Source organism: Coloeus monedula, assembly GCF_965178545.1.
Source record: "Coloeus monedula genome assembly, chromosome: 32".
Taxonomy (NCBI): Eukaryota; Metazoa; Chordata; class Aves; order Passeriformes; family Corvidae; genus Coloeus; species Coloeus monedula.
In genome coordinates, this window is record NC_138812.1 from 837,910 (window position 1) to 853,692 (window position 15,783).

The window sequence follows — 15,783 nt, forward strand, 5'->3', positions numbered from 1 at the left end:
CTCACATTTGACCCCAAAATTCGACTCAAAGCCTCCTAAAATTTGATCTCAGATCGAAAATTGACCCTAAACCCCCAAAATTTGACTCAAATCCCCCCAAACTCAATCCTGGATTAAAAATTGAGCAAAAATCCCCAAAATTTGACCCCAACCCCCCAAATTTGACCCCAAACCCCCCAATTTTGACCCAAACCCCCCAAATTCGACTCAACCTCTCCCAAATTTGACCCCAGACCCAAATTTGACTCCAACCCCCCCCAAATTTGACCCCAGAACCCCAAATTTGACCCCAAAATCTAACTAGATACTCCCAAAATTTGATCTCAGATCCAAGTTGGACGCAAAACCCCCAAAATTTGACCGAAATCCCCCCAAATTCAACTCAAAACCCCCAAATTGGACCCCAAACCCCCCAAATTTAACCCAAAACCCCCCGAGCTTGACCTGACCCAAATTTAACTCCCAAAACCCGCCCAGAACCCCCCCAAAATTCGCCCCTCCGTGACCCCAACCCCAAATTTAACCCCCCAAGACCCCCAAATTTGACACCGGCCCCCCCAAACTCATCCCCGGCCCCCCCAAAAATGCCGATTTTAAACCCCCAGACTCAAATCGGGAGCCCCAAATTTGACCCCCAGACGCCCCCAAATCTCAGCCCAACCCCCTCAATGTGACCCCAACCCCCTCAAAGTCACCCCCAAACCCCTCGATTTCCACCCAAACCCCCTCAAATTCCTTTTTCCCGCCCCTTTCCCCTCACCTGCGCTCCGCCGCTCGCCACCCCCCTCACGGCCGGGCGCAGCGCGGGGGGGGCTCCGCAGCACCACACGGGACCCCGAAACCTCTGTGGAGAAAAACGGGGGGCGCTTGTGACGTCAAGACCACCTCCTTGACGTCATAGCCTCCCCCGCCCCCAAAAACCCCGAATTTTCCCCCAAATCCCCCACCTGAGCCCTCAGGGCGCGGAGCAGCGGCCGCAGCCGCGGGGTCGCCGCCGCCATCATGGCGGCCTGAGGGGATGAGGGGAAGAAGGGCGGGGCTTAAACCCTGGGGGGGCGGGGCCGCCAAAAGCGCGGCTTCTGATTGGTCAGCTGAGAGCGGCGCATGCGCTCTGAGGGAAAGGCGGGAAGCGCCATTTTACCTGAGGGCAACCCTCACTGGGGCGTGGCCAGAGGGGGAGGCGGGAAATGAATCCACCAATAGGAGAGCGGGGTTTGGGGTTGGCGCATGCGCAGAAGCGCGGGGGGAAAAGCGCGCGAAACGCCATGTTGGGTGAGGGCAACAGTGAGGGCGTGACGTCACTGGCGGGAAACCACGCCCACTTCTTCCCCCCCTTCCCCCTCAGGACTCGCCGCCATTTTGGAGCCGCCGCCGCTCCCTGAGGTAACACCGGGGGGTGACCACGCCTCAAATTTGGGGGGGGGGGGACTGAGGAGGCATCAAAACCCCGGAAACACCCCCAAAATCCTCCCAAATTTGGGGGGGAGGTTAAGGGGCTCCACATCCTCAAGCTCACCCAGAGACTCCCCGCAATGTCCCCCCGAATTTGGGGGGGTGGGGGGGTGGGGGGTGGTTTAAGGGGCCGCAGAGTGTGGAAACACCTTCAAAATCGGGTGTATCGAAACCCCCCCAAAAGTGCCCGAAGTTTTGGGGGTCTGAAGGGGAGCCGGGACCCTCAAAACGCCCCCCAAAATCTCCCTGAATTTGGGAGGGTTTAAGGGGATCCAGACCCTCAAAACACCCCCGAATTTTGGGTCCAAAGAGGTCCCAAAAGCGCCCTGAATTTGGGGGGGTCTGAAGAGGCCTTGAGACACCCAAAAGACCCCCAAAATTGGGGTGAAAACCCACCCAGAGACACCCCCCCCCCCCAAATTCCCCCTCACCCCAATTTTGGAGGTCCCAGGTACCTCCAGACCCCAAATTTCCCCCAAATCTCCCCAAATTTCCCTCAAATCTCCCCAAATTTTCTCTTTCTCCCCCTCAGGTGATGCCAGACACCCCCAAAGCCCCCCCAGATTTGGGGTCTCTCCAGGTGAGCCCCCCCCTTAAACCCAAAATCCCCCCAAATCCCTCCCAGACCTCCCAAATCCTCCCCAAAATTCCCCAAATCTCCCTCACATCGCCCCCAAATTCTCCAAATCCACAAAATCCCTCCTGAAATCCCCCCAAATTGTTCCAAAATTGCATCAAATCCACTCAAAATGACCCTAAATTAAACCAAAACCCCCCAAAATCCCAATTTTTGGGGGACTTGGGGTCCCCAAAATCTGGATGCCCCAAACCTCCCAAAATAGCCCCAATACTGCTTTGAATTCCCCCAAAATCTCAGAAAATTCCCCCCAAATCACATCCAACTCTCCCAAATGCTCCTCCAGATTCGTCTAACCCCCAAAATCCCCCCAAATCCACACAAAATCCACAAAAAGCCAACAAAATCTGCCCAAAATCCCTCCAAATGCACCCAAATCAACCCAAAATTACCCCAAATCCACCCAAAATCACTTCAAATCCGCCCAAATCCACCTGAAATCCATCCAAAATCCCTCAAACCCACCCAAAATCCACCCAAATTTCCACAAAATCCACCCAAATCCACTCAAAATCACCTCAAATCCACCCAAAATGCCCCCAAATCCACCCAAAATCCATCCAAAAGCCACAAAAATCCAACAAAATCCACCCAAAATCTCCCCCAAATCCCCCAAACCCACCCAAAATCACCTCAAACCCACCCAAAATCCACCAAAATTTCCACAAAATCCATCCAAAATCCCCCAAACCCACCTAAATCCACCCAAAATCACCTCAAACCCACCCAAATTCACCAAAATCCACGCAAATCCACCCAAATCAACCCTGAACTCACTCAAAATCCCTCTAAATTCACTCAAAACCCACCCAAACGAACCCAAATCTGCCCAAAATCACCTCAAATCCACCCAAATTCACCAAAATCGCCTCAAATCCACCCAAACCCACCCGAATCCACCCAAATTTGCACAGAATCCACCCAAATCCAAACAAATTCACCCAAATCCAAACAAATTCACCCAAATCCAAACAAATCCACCCAAAATCCACCCAAATCCGCCCAAAATGCACCCAAATCCACCAAAAATCACCGAAAATCAACCCATATCCACCCAAAATCCCCCAGATCCACCCAAACCCACCCCAAATCCACCCAAAATCCCCCAAATTCACCAAATTCCACCAAAATCACCTCAAACCCACCCAAAATCCTCCCCAAATCCCTCAAACCCACCTCAAATCCACCCAAAATCGCCTCAAATCCACCCAAATCCACCCAAATTCACTCACATCCACCCAAAATCCACCCAAAATTCAACCAAAATCCATCCAAATTCATCTCAAATCCACCCAAATTCACCCAAAATCCATCCAAATTCATCTCAAATCCACCCAAATTCACCCAAATCCACCCCAAATCCACCCAAATTCACCCGAATCCACCCAAAATCCACCCAAATCCACCCAAATTCACCCGAATCCACCCAAAATCCACCCAAAATTCAACCAAACCCAGCCAAAATCCACCCAAATTCACCCAAAACCCACCCAAATTTCCACAAAATCCACCCGAATCCACCCAAAATCCACCCAAATTTCCCCAAATTCACCAAAATCACCAAAATCCACCCAAAATCCCCTGAAATTTGCCCCCTGAGCAGGCGCTGCGGAGCTCCCTGGAGGCAGAAAAATCCCCAGAATTCACCCAAAATCCACCCAAAATCACCTCAAACCCACCCAAAATCCACCCAAATTTCTACAAAATCCACCCAAACCCACCCAAACCACCCAAATTTCCACAAAATCAACCCAAACTCCCCAAAATCCACCAAAATCGCCTCAAATCCACCCAAAATCCCCTCAAATTCACCCCCTGGGCAGGCGCTGCGGGGCTCCCTGGAGGCAGCAAAAATCCCCCAAACCCACCCCAAATCCACCCCAAATTCACCCAAACCCACCCAAAATCTATCCAAAATCACCTCAAATCCACCCAAATTTCCCCAAAATTCACCAAAATCCACCAAAATCAACTCAAATCCACCCAAAATCCCCTCAAGTTCACCCCCAGGGCAGGTGCTGCGGAGCTCCCTGGAGGCAGAAAAATCCCCAACATCCACCCAAAATCCACCCAAAATCACCTCAAATCCACCCAAATTTCCACCAAATCCACCCCAAATCCACCCAAACCACCCAAATTTCCACAAAATCCACCCAAATTCCCCAAAATCCACCAAAATCGCCTCAAATCCACCCAAAATCCCCTCAAATCCACCCAAATTTCCACCAAATCCACCCCAAATCCACCCAAATTTCCACAAAATCCACCCAAATCCCCAAAATTCACAAAAATCCACAAAAATCGCCTCAAATCCACCCAAAATCCCCTCAAGTTCACCCCCTGGGCAGGCGCTGCGGGGCTCCCTGGAGGCAGCAAAAATCCCCCAAACCCACCCCAAATCCACCCCAAATTCACCCAAACCCACCCAAAATCTATCCAAAATCACCTCAAATCCACCCAAATTTCCCCAAAATTCACCAAAATCCACCAAAATCAACTCAAATCCACCCAAAATCCCCTCAAGTTCACCCCCAGGGCAGGTGCTGCGGAGCTCCCTGGAGGCAGAAAAATCCCCAACATCCACCCAAAATCCACCCAAAATCACCTCAAATCCACCCAAATTTCCACCAAATCCACCCCAAATCCACCCAAACCACCCAAATTTCCACAAAATCCACCCAAATCCCCAAAATTCACAAAAATCCACAAAAATCGCCTCAAATCCACCCAAAATCCCCTCAAATTCACCCCCTGTGCAGGCGCTGCGGGGCTCCCTGGAGGCAGCAAAATCCCCAACATCCACCCAAAATCCACCCAAAATCACCTCAAATCCACCCAAATTTCCACCAAATCCACCCAAATCCCCAAAATTCCCCAAATCCACCAAAATCGCCTCAAATCCACCCAAAATCCCCTCAAGTTCACCCCCAGGGCAGGTGCTGCGGAGCTCCCTGGAGGCAGAAAAATCCCCAACATCCACCCAAAATCCACCCAAAATCACCTCAAATCCACCCAAATTTCCACCAAATCCACCCCAAATCCACCCAAACCACCCAAATTTCCACAAAATCCACCCAAATCCCCCAAAATCCACCAAAATCGCCTCAAATCCACCCAAAATCCCCTCAAATCCGCCCCCTGGGCAGGCGCTGCGGGGCTCCCTGGAAGCAGCAAAAATCCCCCCAAAATCCCCCAAAAATCCCCCAAACCCACCCCAAATCCACCCAAAACCCACCCAAATTTCCACCAAATCATCCAAAATGCCCCCAAATGGCCCAAAATGCCCCGAACTGACCCCAAACCCGCCGGCCGCGCAGGCGCTGCGGAGCTCCCTGGAGGCCGCGCTGCTCCGCGCCCCCGGCCAGGCCGAGCCCCCCGAGCTGGAGCCGCTGCTGCGGCTGCCGCTGCCCCCGGGCCGCAAGCTGAGGCGGCTGGACGGGCCGCGCCTGCTCCGCGACAACCTGGAATGGGTGAGAATCCGCGCCTTTCGGGAAAAAACGGGGACTTCTGGGTTTTTACGGGGATTTGAGATCGATTTTAGTGATTTTTGGGGGGTTTTGGGGGTTTTTTTGGGGGCTTTTGAGGTGGTTTTGAGGAGGTTTTTGAGGGGATTCTGAGGCGATTCTGAGGAGGTTCTGAGGGGATTGTGAGGGGATTTTGTTGCATTTGAGGTGATTTTGAGGCGATTTTCAGGGATTTTTGGGGATTTGGGAATTTTGAGGGATTTTGGTTCAGTTTGGGATCAATTTTAGCGATTTTTGGGCTTTTGGGGTGATTTTTTGGGGGATTTTGAGGGATTTTGAAGGGTTTTTGAGGGGGTTTCTGAAGGGATTGTGAGGGGATTGTGAGGAGATTTTGTTGCATTTGAGGAGATCTTGAGATGATTTTGAGGCGATTTTCAGGGCTTTTTGGGGATTTGGGAATTTTGAGGGATTTTGGTTCAGTTTGGGATCAATTTTAGCGATTTTTGGGCTTTTGGGGTGATTTTCTAGGTGATTTTGGGGGGATTTTGAGGCGATTTGGAGGAGATTCTGAGGGGATTCTGAGGAGATCTTGAGGCATTTTGAGGCGATTTTGAGGGATTTTTGGGGATTTGGGAATTTTGAGGTATTTTGGTTCAGTTTGGGATCAATTTTAGCTATTTTTGGGGTTTTTTTAGGCGATTTTTTTGGGAATTTTAGGGGATTCTGAAGGGATTTTGAGGGGGGGGGTTGAGAGGATTTTGAGGTGATTCTGAAGGAATTGTGAGGGGATTTTGTTGCATTTGAGGAGATTTTGAGGCGATTTTGAGGAGATTTTCAGGGATTTTGAGGGATTTGGGAATTTTGGGGCGATTTGGAGGGATTTCGGTTGAGTTTGGGCTGGATTTGAGCGGTTTTTGGGGAGGTTTTGGGCGGATTTGGGGAGGGATCCCGCGGCTGCCGCTGCCCCCGGGCCGCAAGCTGAGGCGGCTGGACGGGCCGCGCCTGCTCCGCGACAACCTGGAATGGGTGAGAATCCGCGCCTTTCGGGAAAAAACGGGGACTTCTGGGTTTTTACGGGGATTTGGGATCGATTTTAGTGATTTTTGGGGTTTTTTGGGGTTTTTTTGGGGGCTTTTGGGGTGGTTTTGAGGAGGTTTTTGAGGGGATTCTGAGGGGATTCTGAGGAGGTTCTGAGGGGATTGTGAGGTGATTTTGTTGCATTTGAGGTGATTTTGAGGCGATTTTCAGGGCTTTTTGGGGATTTGGGAATTTTGAGGTATTTTGGTTCAGTTTGGGATCAATTTTAGCGATTTTTGGGCTTTTGGGGTGATTTTTTTTGGGATTTTGAGTGATTTTGAGGGGTTTTTGAGGGGGTTTCTGAAGGGATTGTGAGGGGATTGTGAGGAGATTTTGTTGCATTTGAGGAGATCTTGAGGTGATTTTGAGGCGTTTTTCAGGGCTTTTTGGGGATTTGAGAATTTTGAGGGATTTTGGTTCAGTTTGGGATCAATTTGAGCGATTTTTGGGCTTTTTGGGTGATTTTCTAGGTGATTTTGGGGGGATTTTGAGGCGATTTGGAGGAGATTCTGAGGGGATTCTGAGGAGATTCTGAAGGGATTCTGAGGGGATTCTGAGGAGGTTCTGAGGGGATTCTGAGGAGATCTTGAGGCATTTTGAGGCGATTTTGAGGGATTTTTGGGAATTTTGGAATTTTGAGGGATTTTGGTTCAGTTTGGGATCAATTTTAGCGATTTTTGGGGTTTTTTTAGGCGATTTTTTTGGGAATTTTAGGGGATTCTGAAGGGATTTTGAGGGGGGGGGTTGAGAGGATTTTGAGGTGATTCTGAAGGAATTGTGAGGGGATTTTGTTGCATTTGAGGAGATTTTGAGGCGATTTTGAGGAGATTTTCAGGGATTTTGAGGGATTTGGGAATTTTGGGGCGATTTGGAGGGATTTCGGTTGAGTTTGGGCTGGATTTGAGCGGTTTTTGGGGAGGTTTTGGGCGGATTTGGGGAGGGATCCCGCGGCTGCCGCTGCCCCCGGGCCGCAAGCTGAGGCGGCTGGACGGGCCGCGCCTGCTCCGCGACAACCTGGAATGGGTGAGAATCCGCGCCTTTCGGGAAAAAACGGGGACTTCTGGGTTTTTACGGGGATTTGGGATCGATTTTAGTGATTTTTGGGGGGTTTTGGGGGGCTTTTGAGGTGGTTTTGAGGAGGTTTTTGAGGGGATTCTGAGGGGATTCTGAGGAGATTCTGAGGGGGTTCTGAGGGGATTCTGAGGAGATCTTGAGGCATTTTGAGGCGATTTTGAGGGATTTTTGGGAATTTGGGAATTTTGAGGGATTTTGGTTCAGTTTGGGATCAATTTTAGCTATTTTTGGGGTTTTTTTAGGCGATTTTTTTGGGAATTTTAGGGGATTCTGAAGGGATTTTGAGGGGGGGGGTTGAGAGGATTTTGAGGTGATTCTGAAGGAATTGTGAGGGGATTTTGTTGCAATTGAGGAGATTTTGAGGCGATTTTGAGGAGATTTTCAGGGATTTTGAGGGATTTGGGAATTTTGGGGCGATTTGGAGGGATTTCGGTTGAGTTTGGGCTGGATTTGAGCGGGTTTTGGGGAGGTTTTGGGCGGATTTGGGGAGGGATCCCGCGGCTGCCGCTGCCCCCGGGCCGCAAGCTGAGGCGGCTGGACGGGCCGCGCCTGCTCCGCGACAACCTGGAATGGGTGAGAATCCGCGCCTTTCGGGAAAAAACGGGGACTTCTGGGTTTTTATGGGGATTTGAGATCGATTTTAGTGAGTTTTGGGGTTTTTTGGGGGTTCTTTTGAGGTGGTTTTGAGGAGGTTTTTGAGGGGATTCTGAGGAGGTTCTGAGGGGATTGTGAGGTGATTTTGTTGCATTTGAGGTGATTTTGAGGCGATTTTCAGGGATTTTTGGGGATTTGGGAATTTTGAGGGATTTTGGTTCAGTTTGGGATCAATTTGAGTGATTTTTGGGCTTTTTGGGTGATTTTTTTGGGTTTTTTTGGGTGGTTTGAGGGGTTTTCTGAGAGGATTCTGAAGGGATTCTGAGGAGATTGTGAGGAGATTCTGAGGCGATTTTGTTGCATTTGAGGAGATTTTGAGGCGATTTTGAGGAGATTTTCAGGGATTTCTGAATTTTGAGGGATTTGGGTTCAGTTTGGGATTAATTTGAGTGATTTTTGGTGTTTTTTCGGTGATTTTATGGGGGATTTTGAGTGCTTTTGAGGGGGTTTTTGAGGGGATTGTGAGAGGATTCTGAGGGGATTGTGAGGGGATTTTATTGCATTTGAGGAGATTTTGAGGCGGTTTTTGAGGAGATTTTTGGGGATTTCTGAATGTTGAGGGATTTTGGTTCAGTTTGGGATAAATTTGAATGATTTTTGGTGGTTTTTGGGTGATTTTATCGGGGATTTTGAGTTCTTTTGAGGGGATTCTGAGGGGATTTTGTTGCATTTCAGGAGATTTTGAGGCGGTTTTTGAGGAGATTTTTGGGGATTTTTGGGGATTTCTGAATGTTGAGGGATTTTGGTTCAGTTTGGGATCAGTCTTAGTGATTTTTGGGGGTTTTTGGGTGATTTTAGGGGGTTTTGGGGTGATTTTGAGCAGTTTTGAGGCGATTTTGACGACATTTTCAGGGTTTTCCAGGCGTTTGGGAATGCGGGGAGATTTCATTTCAATTTGGGGTCAATTTGAGCAGTTTTGGGGCCATTTTGAGGGGATTTTCTGCAATTCTGGAGGGGTTGGGGTGGTTTTGAGGGGGTTTTGGGGGGATTTGGGAATTTTGGGGCATTTTGGTTCAATTTGGGGTCAATTTCATGGATTTTAGGGATTTGGGGGGGATTTTGGGGTGTTTGGGGTGTCAACTTTTTCCCATTTTTCTCTATTTTGGGTGATTTTTCCTCAAATCCCGCCTGGGTTTTTTTTGGAATTTCACCAAATTTTCCCCAATTTGTATGTGTTTTTTTGGGGAATTTGGGGCACTTTTTACCCAATCCCAAATTTCCTCCCCTCCCAAACTCCAGGAACGCCCCAAAATCCCAAATTTCCCTTGATTTTGTTCCCATTTTGGTTGATTTTTCCTCAAATCCCACTCGTTTTTCCTCAGAATTTCTCCCAAATTGCTCCAAAATTTCTGCAATTTTCATGGGGTTTTTTTTGGGAATTTGGGGCACTTTTCAACCAATCCCAAATTTCCTCCCCTCCCAAACTCCAGGAACGCCCCAAAATCCCAAATTTCCCTCGATTTTATTCCCATTTCGGCTGATTTTTCCTCAAATCCCACCCATTTTTTTTTTAAATTTCGCCAAAATTGCGGCAAAATTTCCCCAATTTTTGTGGATTTTTTTTTTTTTGGGAATTCCGGGCACTTTTCAACCAATCCCAAATTTCCTCCCCTCCCAAACTCCAGGAACACCCCAGACCCCCAAATTCCCCTCGATTTTATTCCCGTTTCGGCTGATTTTCCCTCCAAATCCCTGTTTTTTCTCCGAATCCCGCCAAATTTACCTCGATTTTGCTCGGGTTTTTTTCGGGATCGCCCCGGAACCTGCCGGAATTCCCGTTTTTCCAGGATCCCGAGGGGCCCCCGCGGGGCCTGGCCGCGCTGCGCACGGCTCTGAGCATCCTGGAGAAGTACGGCCGCAACCTGCTGAGCCCGCGCCCGCCGCGCCACTGGCGAACCGTGCGCTTCGGCAACCCCGTCTTCCGCAGCACCGTCGGCGCCATCCAGGTCTGGAGGCCTTCAATTCCATCTTTTTCCCAAAATTCCCACTTCTTTCCCCAAAAAAATCCCAGATTTTTTACCAAAAATCCGCCCCAAAATCCCCCCGGGGCCCCGGCCCCGGCTGCGCCCCCTCAGACAGGCCACGCCCCCTGACCAAAGCCACGCCCACTGCTCGGGCACTGTCAATCATCCCAAGCCACGCCCACTGCTCAATTCATGTCAGTCATCCCAAGCCACGCCCCCTGACCAAAGCCACGCCCACTACTCAAGCACTGTCAATCATCCCAAGCCACGCCCCCCACAAAGCCACGCCCACTACACCTCCCAGTCCCTCCCAGTTCCCTCCCAATCCCCTCCCAGTCCCTCCCAATCCCCTCCCAGTTCCCTCCCAGTCCCCTCCCAGTCCCTCCCAGTTCATCCCAGTCCCCTCACACTCCCTCCCAGTCCCTCCCACTCCCTCCCAATCCCTCCCAGTCCCTCACAGTCCATCCCAGTCCCTCCCAGTCCATCCCAGTCCCTCCCAGTCACTCCCAATCCCCTCCCAGTGCCTCCCAATCCCCTCCCAGTTCCCTCCCAGTCCCTCCCAGTCACTCCCAGTCCCTCCCAGTTCCCCCCCAGTCCCTCCCAGTCCCTCCCAGTCACTCCCAATCCCCTCCCAGTCCCTCCCAGTTCCCTCCCAGTCCCTCCCAGTCCCCTCACAGTCCCCTCACAGTCCCTCCCAGTCCCTCCCAGTTTCCTCCCAGTCCCTCCCAGTCCCTCCCAGTCCCCTCCCAGTCCCTCCCAGTTCCCTCCCAGTCCCTCCCAGTCCCTCCCAGTTCCCTCCCAGTCCCTCCCAGTCCCTCCCAGTTCCTCCCAGTCCCCTCACAGTCCCCTCACAGTCCCCTCACAGTCCCTCCCAGTTCCCTCCCAGTTCCCTCCCAGTCCCCTCCCAGTCCCTCCCAGTTCCCTCCCAGTCCCTCCCAGTTCCCTCCCAGTTCCTCCCAGTCCCCTCACAGTCCCTCCCAGTCCCTCCCAGTCCCTCCCAGTTCCCTCCCAGTCCCTCCCAGTCACTTCCCAGTCCCTCCCAGTTCCCTCCCAGTTCCCTCCCAGTTCCCTCCCAGTTCCCTCCCAGTTCCTCCCAGTTCCCTCCCAGTCCCTCCCAGTCCCTCCCAGTCCTTCCCAGTCCCCTCCCAATCCCCTCCCAGTCCCTCCCAGTCCCTCCCAGTTCCCTCCCAGTCCCTCCCAGTCCCTCCCAGTCCCCTCCCAGTCCCCTCCCAGTTCCCTCCCAGTCCCTCCCAGTCCCTCCCAGTCCCCTCACAGTCCCTCCCAGTTCCCTCCCAGTCCCTCCCAGTTCCCTCCCAGTCCCTCCCAGTCCCTCCCAGTCCCTCCCAGTTCCCTCCCAGTCTCCTCCGAGTTCCCTCCCAGTCCCTCCCAGTCCCTCCCAATCCCCTCCCAATCCCTCCCAATCCCCTCCCAGTCCCTCCCAGTCCCTCCCAGTCCCCTCCCAGTTCCCTCCCAATCCCCTCCCAGTCCCTCCCAGTCCCCTCCCAGTCCCTCCCAGTCCCTCCCAGTCCCTCCCAATCCCCTCCCAGTCCCTCCCAGTCCCCTCCCAGTTCCCTCCCAGTCCCTCCCAGTCCCTCCCAATCCCCCCCAATCCCCTCCCAGTCCCTCCCAGTGCCTCCCAGTACCCCCAGTATCCCGCAGGGTGGCCGCTCCGTGCTCCGTCTCCTCGGTTACACGCACGAGTCGGGGGAGGGGCTGAGTTTCCCTCCCCCCCCCGCGGGCCCGCAGCGCCCCCTGGTGGCCGCGGTCACGGCCGAGGTGCTGCTGCTGCGCGCCGAGCTCGACCTGCTGCTGCAGGTACTGGTTTGTACTGGGAGGGACTGGGAGGGGATTGGGAGGGACTGGGAGGGACTGGGAGGGGATTGGGAGGGACTGGGAGGGACTGGGGGGAACTGGGAGGGACTGGGAGGGGACTGGGAGGGGACTGGGAGGGAACTGGGAGGGACTGGGAGGGGCTTTTGGGGATACCGGGAGGCACTGGGAGCGTTCTGGTCTTTACTGGTTTATACTGGGGATTACCGGATTTGTACTGGGAGGGTACTGGGAGGGTCACTGGTCCGTACTGGTTTGTACTGGTCCATACTGGGAGCCTGTGACTCCTCCCTTCTCCTTCCAGAACCGACACCCGAACCCCCAGTTCTTCACCGAGATCTTACTGGGAGGGGATGAGGTGAGACTGGTTTATACTGGGAGGGACTGGGAGGGGATTGGGAGGAACTGGGAGGGACTGGGAGGGGATTGGGAGGAACTGGGAGGGACTGGGAGGGACTGGGAGGGAACTGGGAGGGATCTGGGAGGGAGTGTGAGGGGATTGGGAGGAACTGGGAGGGACTGGGAGGGAACTGGGAGGGATTGGGAGGGAACTGGGAGAGACTGGGAGGGGATTGGGAGGGACTGGGAGGGAACTGGGAGGGACTGGGAGAGAACTGGGATGGACTGGGAGGGAACTGGGAGGGACTGGGAGGGGATTGGGGGGGACTGGGAGGGACTGGGAGGGAACTGGGAGGGACTGGGAGGGGTCAAACTGGTCCATACTGGTTCGAACTGGTTTGAACTGGAGGCTGTTTGGCGCCCCCTAGTGGCCGCTGGCGTCGGACGCGCTGCCGGCAGCGGGCGAGGTCCTCCCGGCCGGTAGGGGGCGCTGTCACGGGAGGGGCCCGGGGGGATTTTGGGGGGAATTTGGGGGATTTTGGGGAATTTGGGGAATTTTGGGGGATTTGGGGGGATTTTGGTGAATTTGGGGGGTCCTGGGTGGGGTTTGGGGGGGGATGGAGGGGGAGGGGTGGGGAAAAAAGGGGAATTTGGGGGGAAAATGGGAGTTTTGGTTAAGAAATGGGAATTTTGGCGAAATACTGGGAATTTTAGGAAAAAAAATGAGAATTTTGGGGAAAAAATGGGAATTTTGGTTAAAAGCGGGGGAATTTTGGTTTAGAAAACGGCAATGTTGCGGGGGAAAAATGGGAATTTTGGCTTAAAAATGGGAATTTTGGTTAAAAACTGGGGAGTTTTGGTTGAAAAAATGACAATTTTGGGGAAAAAAGGGAATTTTGGTTAAAATTGGGAATTTTGCTTTAAAAAGCGGGATTTTTGGTTAAAAACTGGGGAATTTAGGTTTAAAAAATGTCAGTTTTGGGGGGAAATGGGAATTCTGGTTTAAAAATGGCAATTTTGGTTAAAAACTGGGGATTTTGGTTTTAAAAACGGGAATGTTGGGGGAAAAGGGGAATTTGGGGGGAAAAATGGGAATTTTGGTTTAAAAAATGGGAGTTTTGGTTAAAAACCGGGGAATTTTGGTTTAAAAACCAGAAATTTTGGAGAAAAACTGGGAATTTTGGTTTAAAAATGGTAATTTTGGTTAAAAACTGGGGAATTCCGGTTAAAAACTGAGGAATTTTGGTTTAAAAATAACAATCTTGAGGGAAAAAGGAATTTTGGTTAAAATTGGGAATTTTGGTCTAAAAAATTGGGGTTTTGGTTAAGAACTGGGGAATTTTGATTTGAAAAATGTCAATTTTTGGAGGAAAATGGGAATTTTGGTTAAAAACTGGCAATTTTGGTTAAAACATGGGGAACTTTGGTTTAAAGACGGCAATTTTGGGGGAAAAGGGGAATTTTGGGGGAAAATGGCAATTTTGGTTTAAAAATGGAATTTTGGGGGGAAAAAATAGGCATTTTGGTTTAGAAATGGGAATTTTGGTTAAAAACTGGGGAATTTTGGTTTGAAAATGGCAATTTTGGGAAAAAAGGAGAATTTTGGTGTTAAAAATAGGAATTTTGGTGTTAAAAATGGGAATTTTGGGAAAAAACTGGGGAATTTTTGTTTAAACAATGGCAATTTTGGGGAAAAACCCGGGAATTTTGGTTTAAAAACTGGGAATTTTGGTTTAAAAATGGCAATGTTGGTTAAAAAAATGAGAATTTTGGTTTAAATAAATGGGAATTTTGGTTAAAAATCTGGGAGTTTTCGTTTAAAAAAAGGCAGTTTTGGGGAAAAACTGGGAATTTGGGGGAAAAAGGGGAATTTTGGTGTTAAATATGGTAATTTTGGGGAAAAAATTGAATTTGGGGGGAAAAAGGGGAGTTCTGGTTGAAAAATGGGAATTTAGGTTAAAAACTGGGGAATTTTGCTTTACAAAAAATGGGAATTTTGTTTAAAACCTGGAGAATTTTGGTTTTAAAACCAGCAATTTTGGGGAAAAACCCGGGAATTTTGGTTAAAAACACGGCAATTTTTTGTTTAAAAAAATGGCAACTTTGGTGAAAAACTGAGGAATTTTGCTTTAAAAACTGGCAGTTCTGGGGGAAAACCTGGGAATTTTGGTTCAAAACCGGGCAATTTTGGGGAAAAAACTGGGAATTTTGGGTAAAAACCGGGGAATTTTGGTTTAAAAACGGCAATTTTGGTTTAAAAAATGAGAATTCTGTTTTGAAAAAATGGGAATTTTGGTTAAAAACATGGGAGTTTTCGTTTAAAAGCAATTTTGGGGAAAAACTGGGAATTTGGGGGAAAAAGGGGAAATTTGGTGTTAAAAATGGCAATTTTGGGGAAAAAACTGGGAGTTTTGGTTGAAAAACTGGGAATTCTGGTTTAAAACCGGCAATTTTGGTTAAAAAAATGATGATTTTGTTTTAAAAAAATGAGAATTTTGGTGAAAAACCTGGGAGTTTTCGTTTAAAAATCGGCAATTTCGGTGAAAAACCTGGGAGTTTTCGTTTAAAAACGGCGATTTTGCTTCAAAACCTAAGAATTTTGGTTTGAAGAAACGGCAATTTCGGTTAAAACAATGCCGGTTAAAAAAATGGCAATTTTGGGGAAAACGTTGGGAATGTTGCTTTAAAAACCGGCAATTTTGGTTAAAAAAAGACCATTTCGGTTAAAAAATAGCAATTTTGGTTAAAACCCCGGGGATTTTGGTTTTAAAAAGGGGGATTTTGGGCAAAGGCGGGCTGGCTTTGATGTCCCCTCCCCCCCCCCAGGCGGCGCCGCCCCCCCCGAGGAGGGGGTGGGGGAGGGGCGGGGCTGGAGCTGCCGCAGCTGCACCTTCCGGAACCCCTCCCCCCACGTGCTGTGCCAGGTGTGCGAGCGCCCCCGCCTGGCCCGGAGGCCTCTGGTGAGAGCCCGGCCTTTGGGGCGAAAAAGGGGCATTTCGGGCAAAAATGGGCATTTGGGGGGGAATGGGGGAGTTTGGGGGAAAAAGGGGGGATTTTGGGGGGAAGAATGGGGATTTGGGGGGAAAATGGGGATTTTGGGGGAAAAAAGGGGATTTTGGGGGGGAAAAGGGGATTTTGGGGGAAAAATGGGGATTTTGGGGGAAAAATGGGGATTTGGGGGGAAGAATGGGGAATTTGGGGGGAAAAAGGGGATTTTGGGGGAAAAATGGGGATTTGGGGGGGAAATGGGGGAATTTGGGGGGAAAATGGGGATTTGGGGGGGGGAATGGGG

At 50.5% G+C, this 15,783-nt stretch overlaps 2 protein-coding genes across 2 annotated transcripts in view; one reads left to right on the top strand and one right to left on the bottom strand.

Annotated features, from left to right (window-relative positions):
- The window catches only part of OXA1L (OXA1L mitochondrial inner membrane insertase), a 36,306-nt gene extending 35,283 nt beyond the window's left edge, over positions 1-1,023 (bottom strand). The window contains exons 1-2 of the mRNA XM_082299485.1: positions 948-1,023; positions 761-844 (exon numbers count right to left, since the gene is read on the bottom strand). Of these exons, the coding sequence (XP_082155611.1) occupies positions 761-844; positions 948-1,004 (141 nt within the window). The 5' untranslated portion in view covers positions 1,005-1,023. The remainder of the gene's footprint in view (positions 1-760; positions 845-947) is intronic.
- A 322-nt stretch (positions 1,024-1,345) lies between these two features.
- RNF31 (ring finger protein 31) overlaps positions 1,346-15,783 on the top strand; it is a 59,150-nt gene continuing 44,712 nt past the window's right edge. Inside the window, exons 1-8 of the mRNA XM_082299474.1 lie at positions 1,346-1,383; positions 1,985-2,032; positions 5,407-5,559; positions 10,146-10,304; positions 11,982-12,137; positions 12,457-12,510; positions 12,920-12,971; positions 15,318-15,451. Of these exons, the coding sequence (XP_082155600.1) occupies positions 1,988-2,032; positions 5,407-5,559; positions 10,146-10,304; positions 11,982-12,137; positions 12,457-12,510; positions 12,920-12,971; positions 15,318-15,451 (753 nt within the window). The 5' untranslated portion in view covers positions 1,346-1,383; positions 1,985-1,987. The remainder of the gene's footprint in view (positions 1,384-1,984; positions 2,033-5,406; positions 5,560-10,145; positions 10,305-11,981; positions 12,138-12,456; positions 12,511-12,919; positions 12,972-15,317; positions 15,452-15,783) is intronic.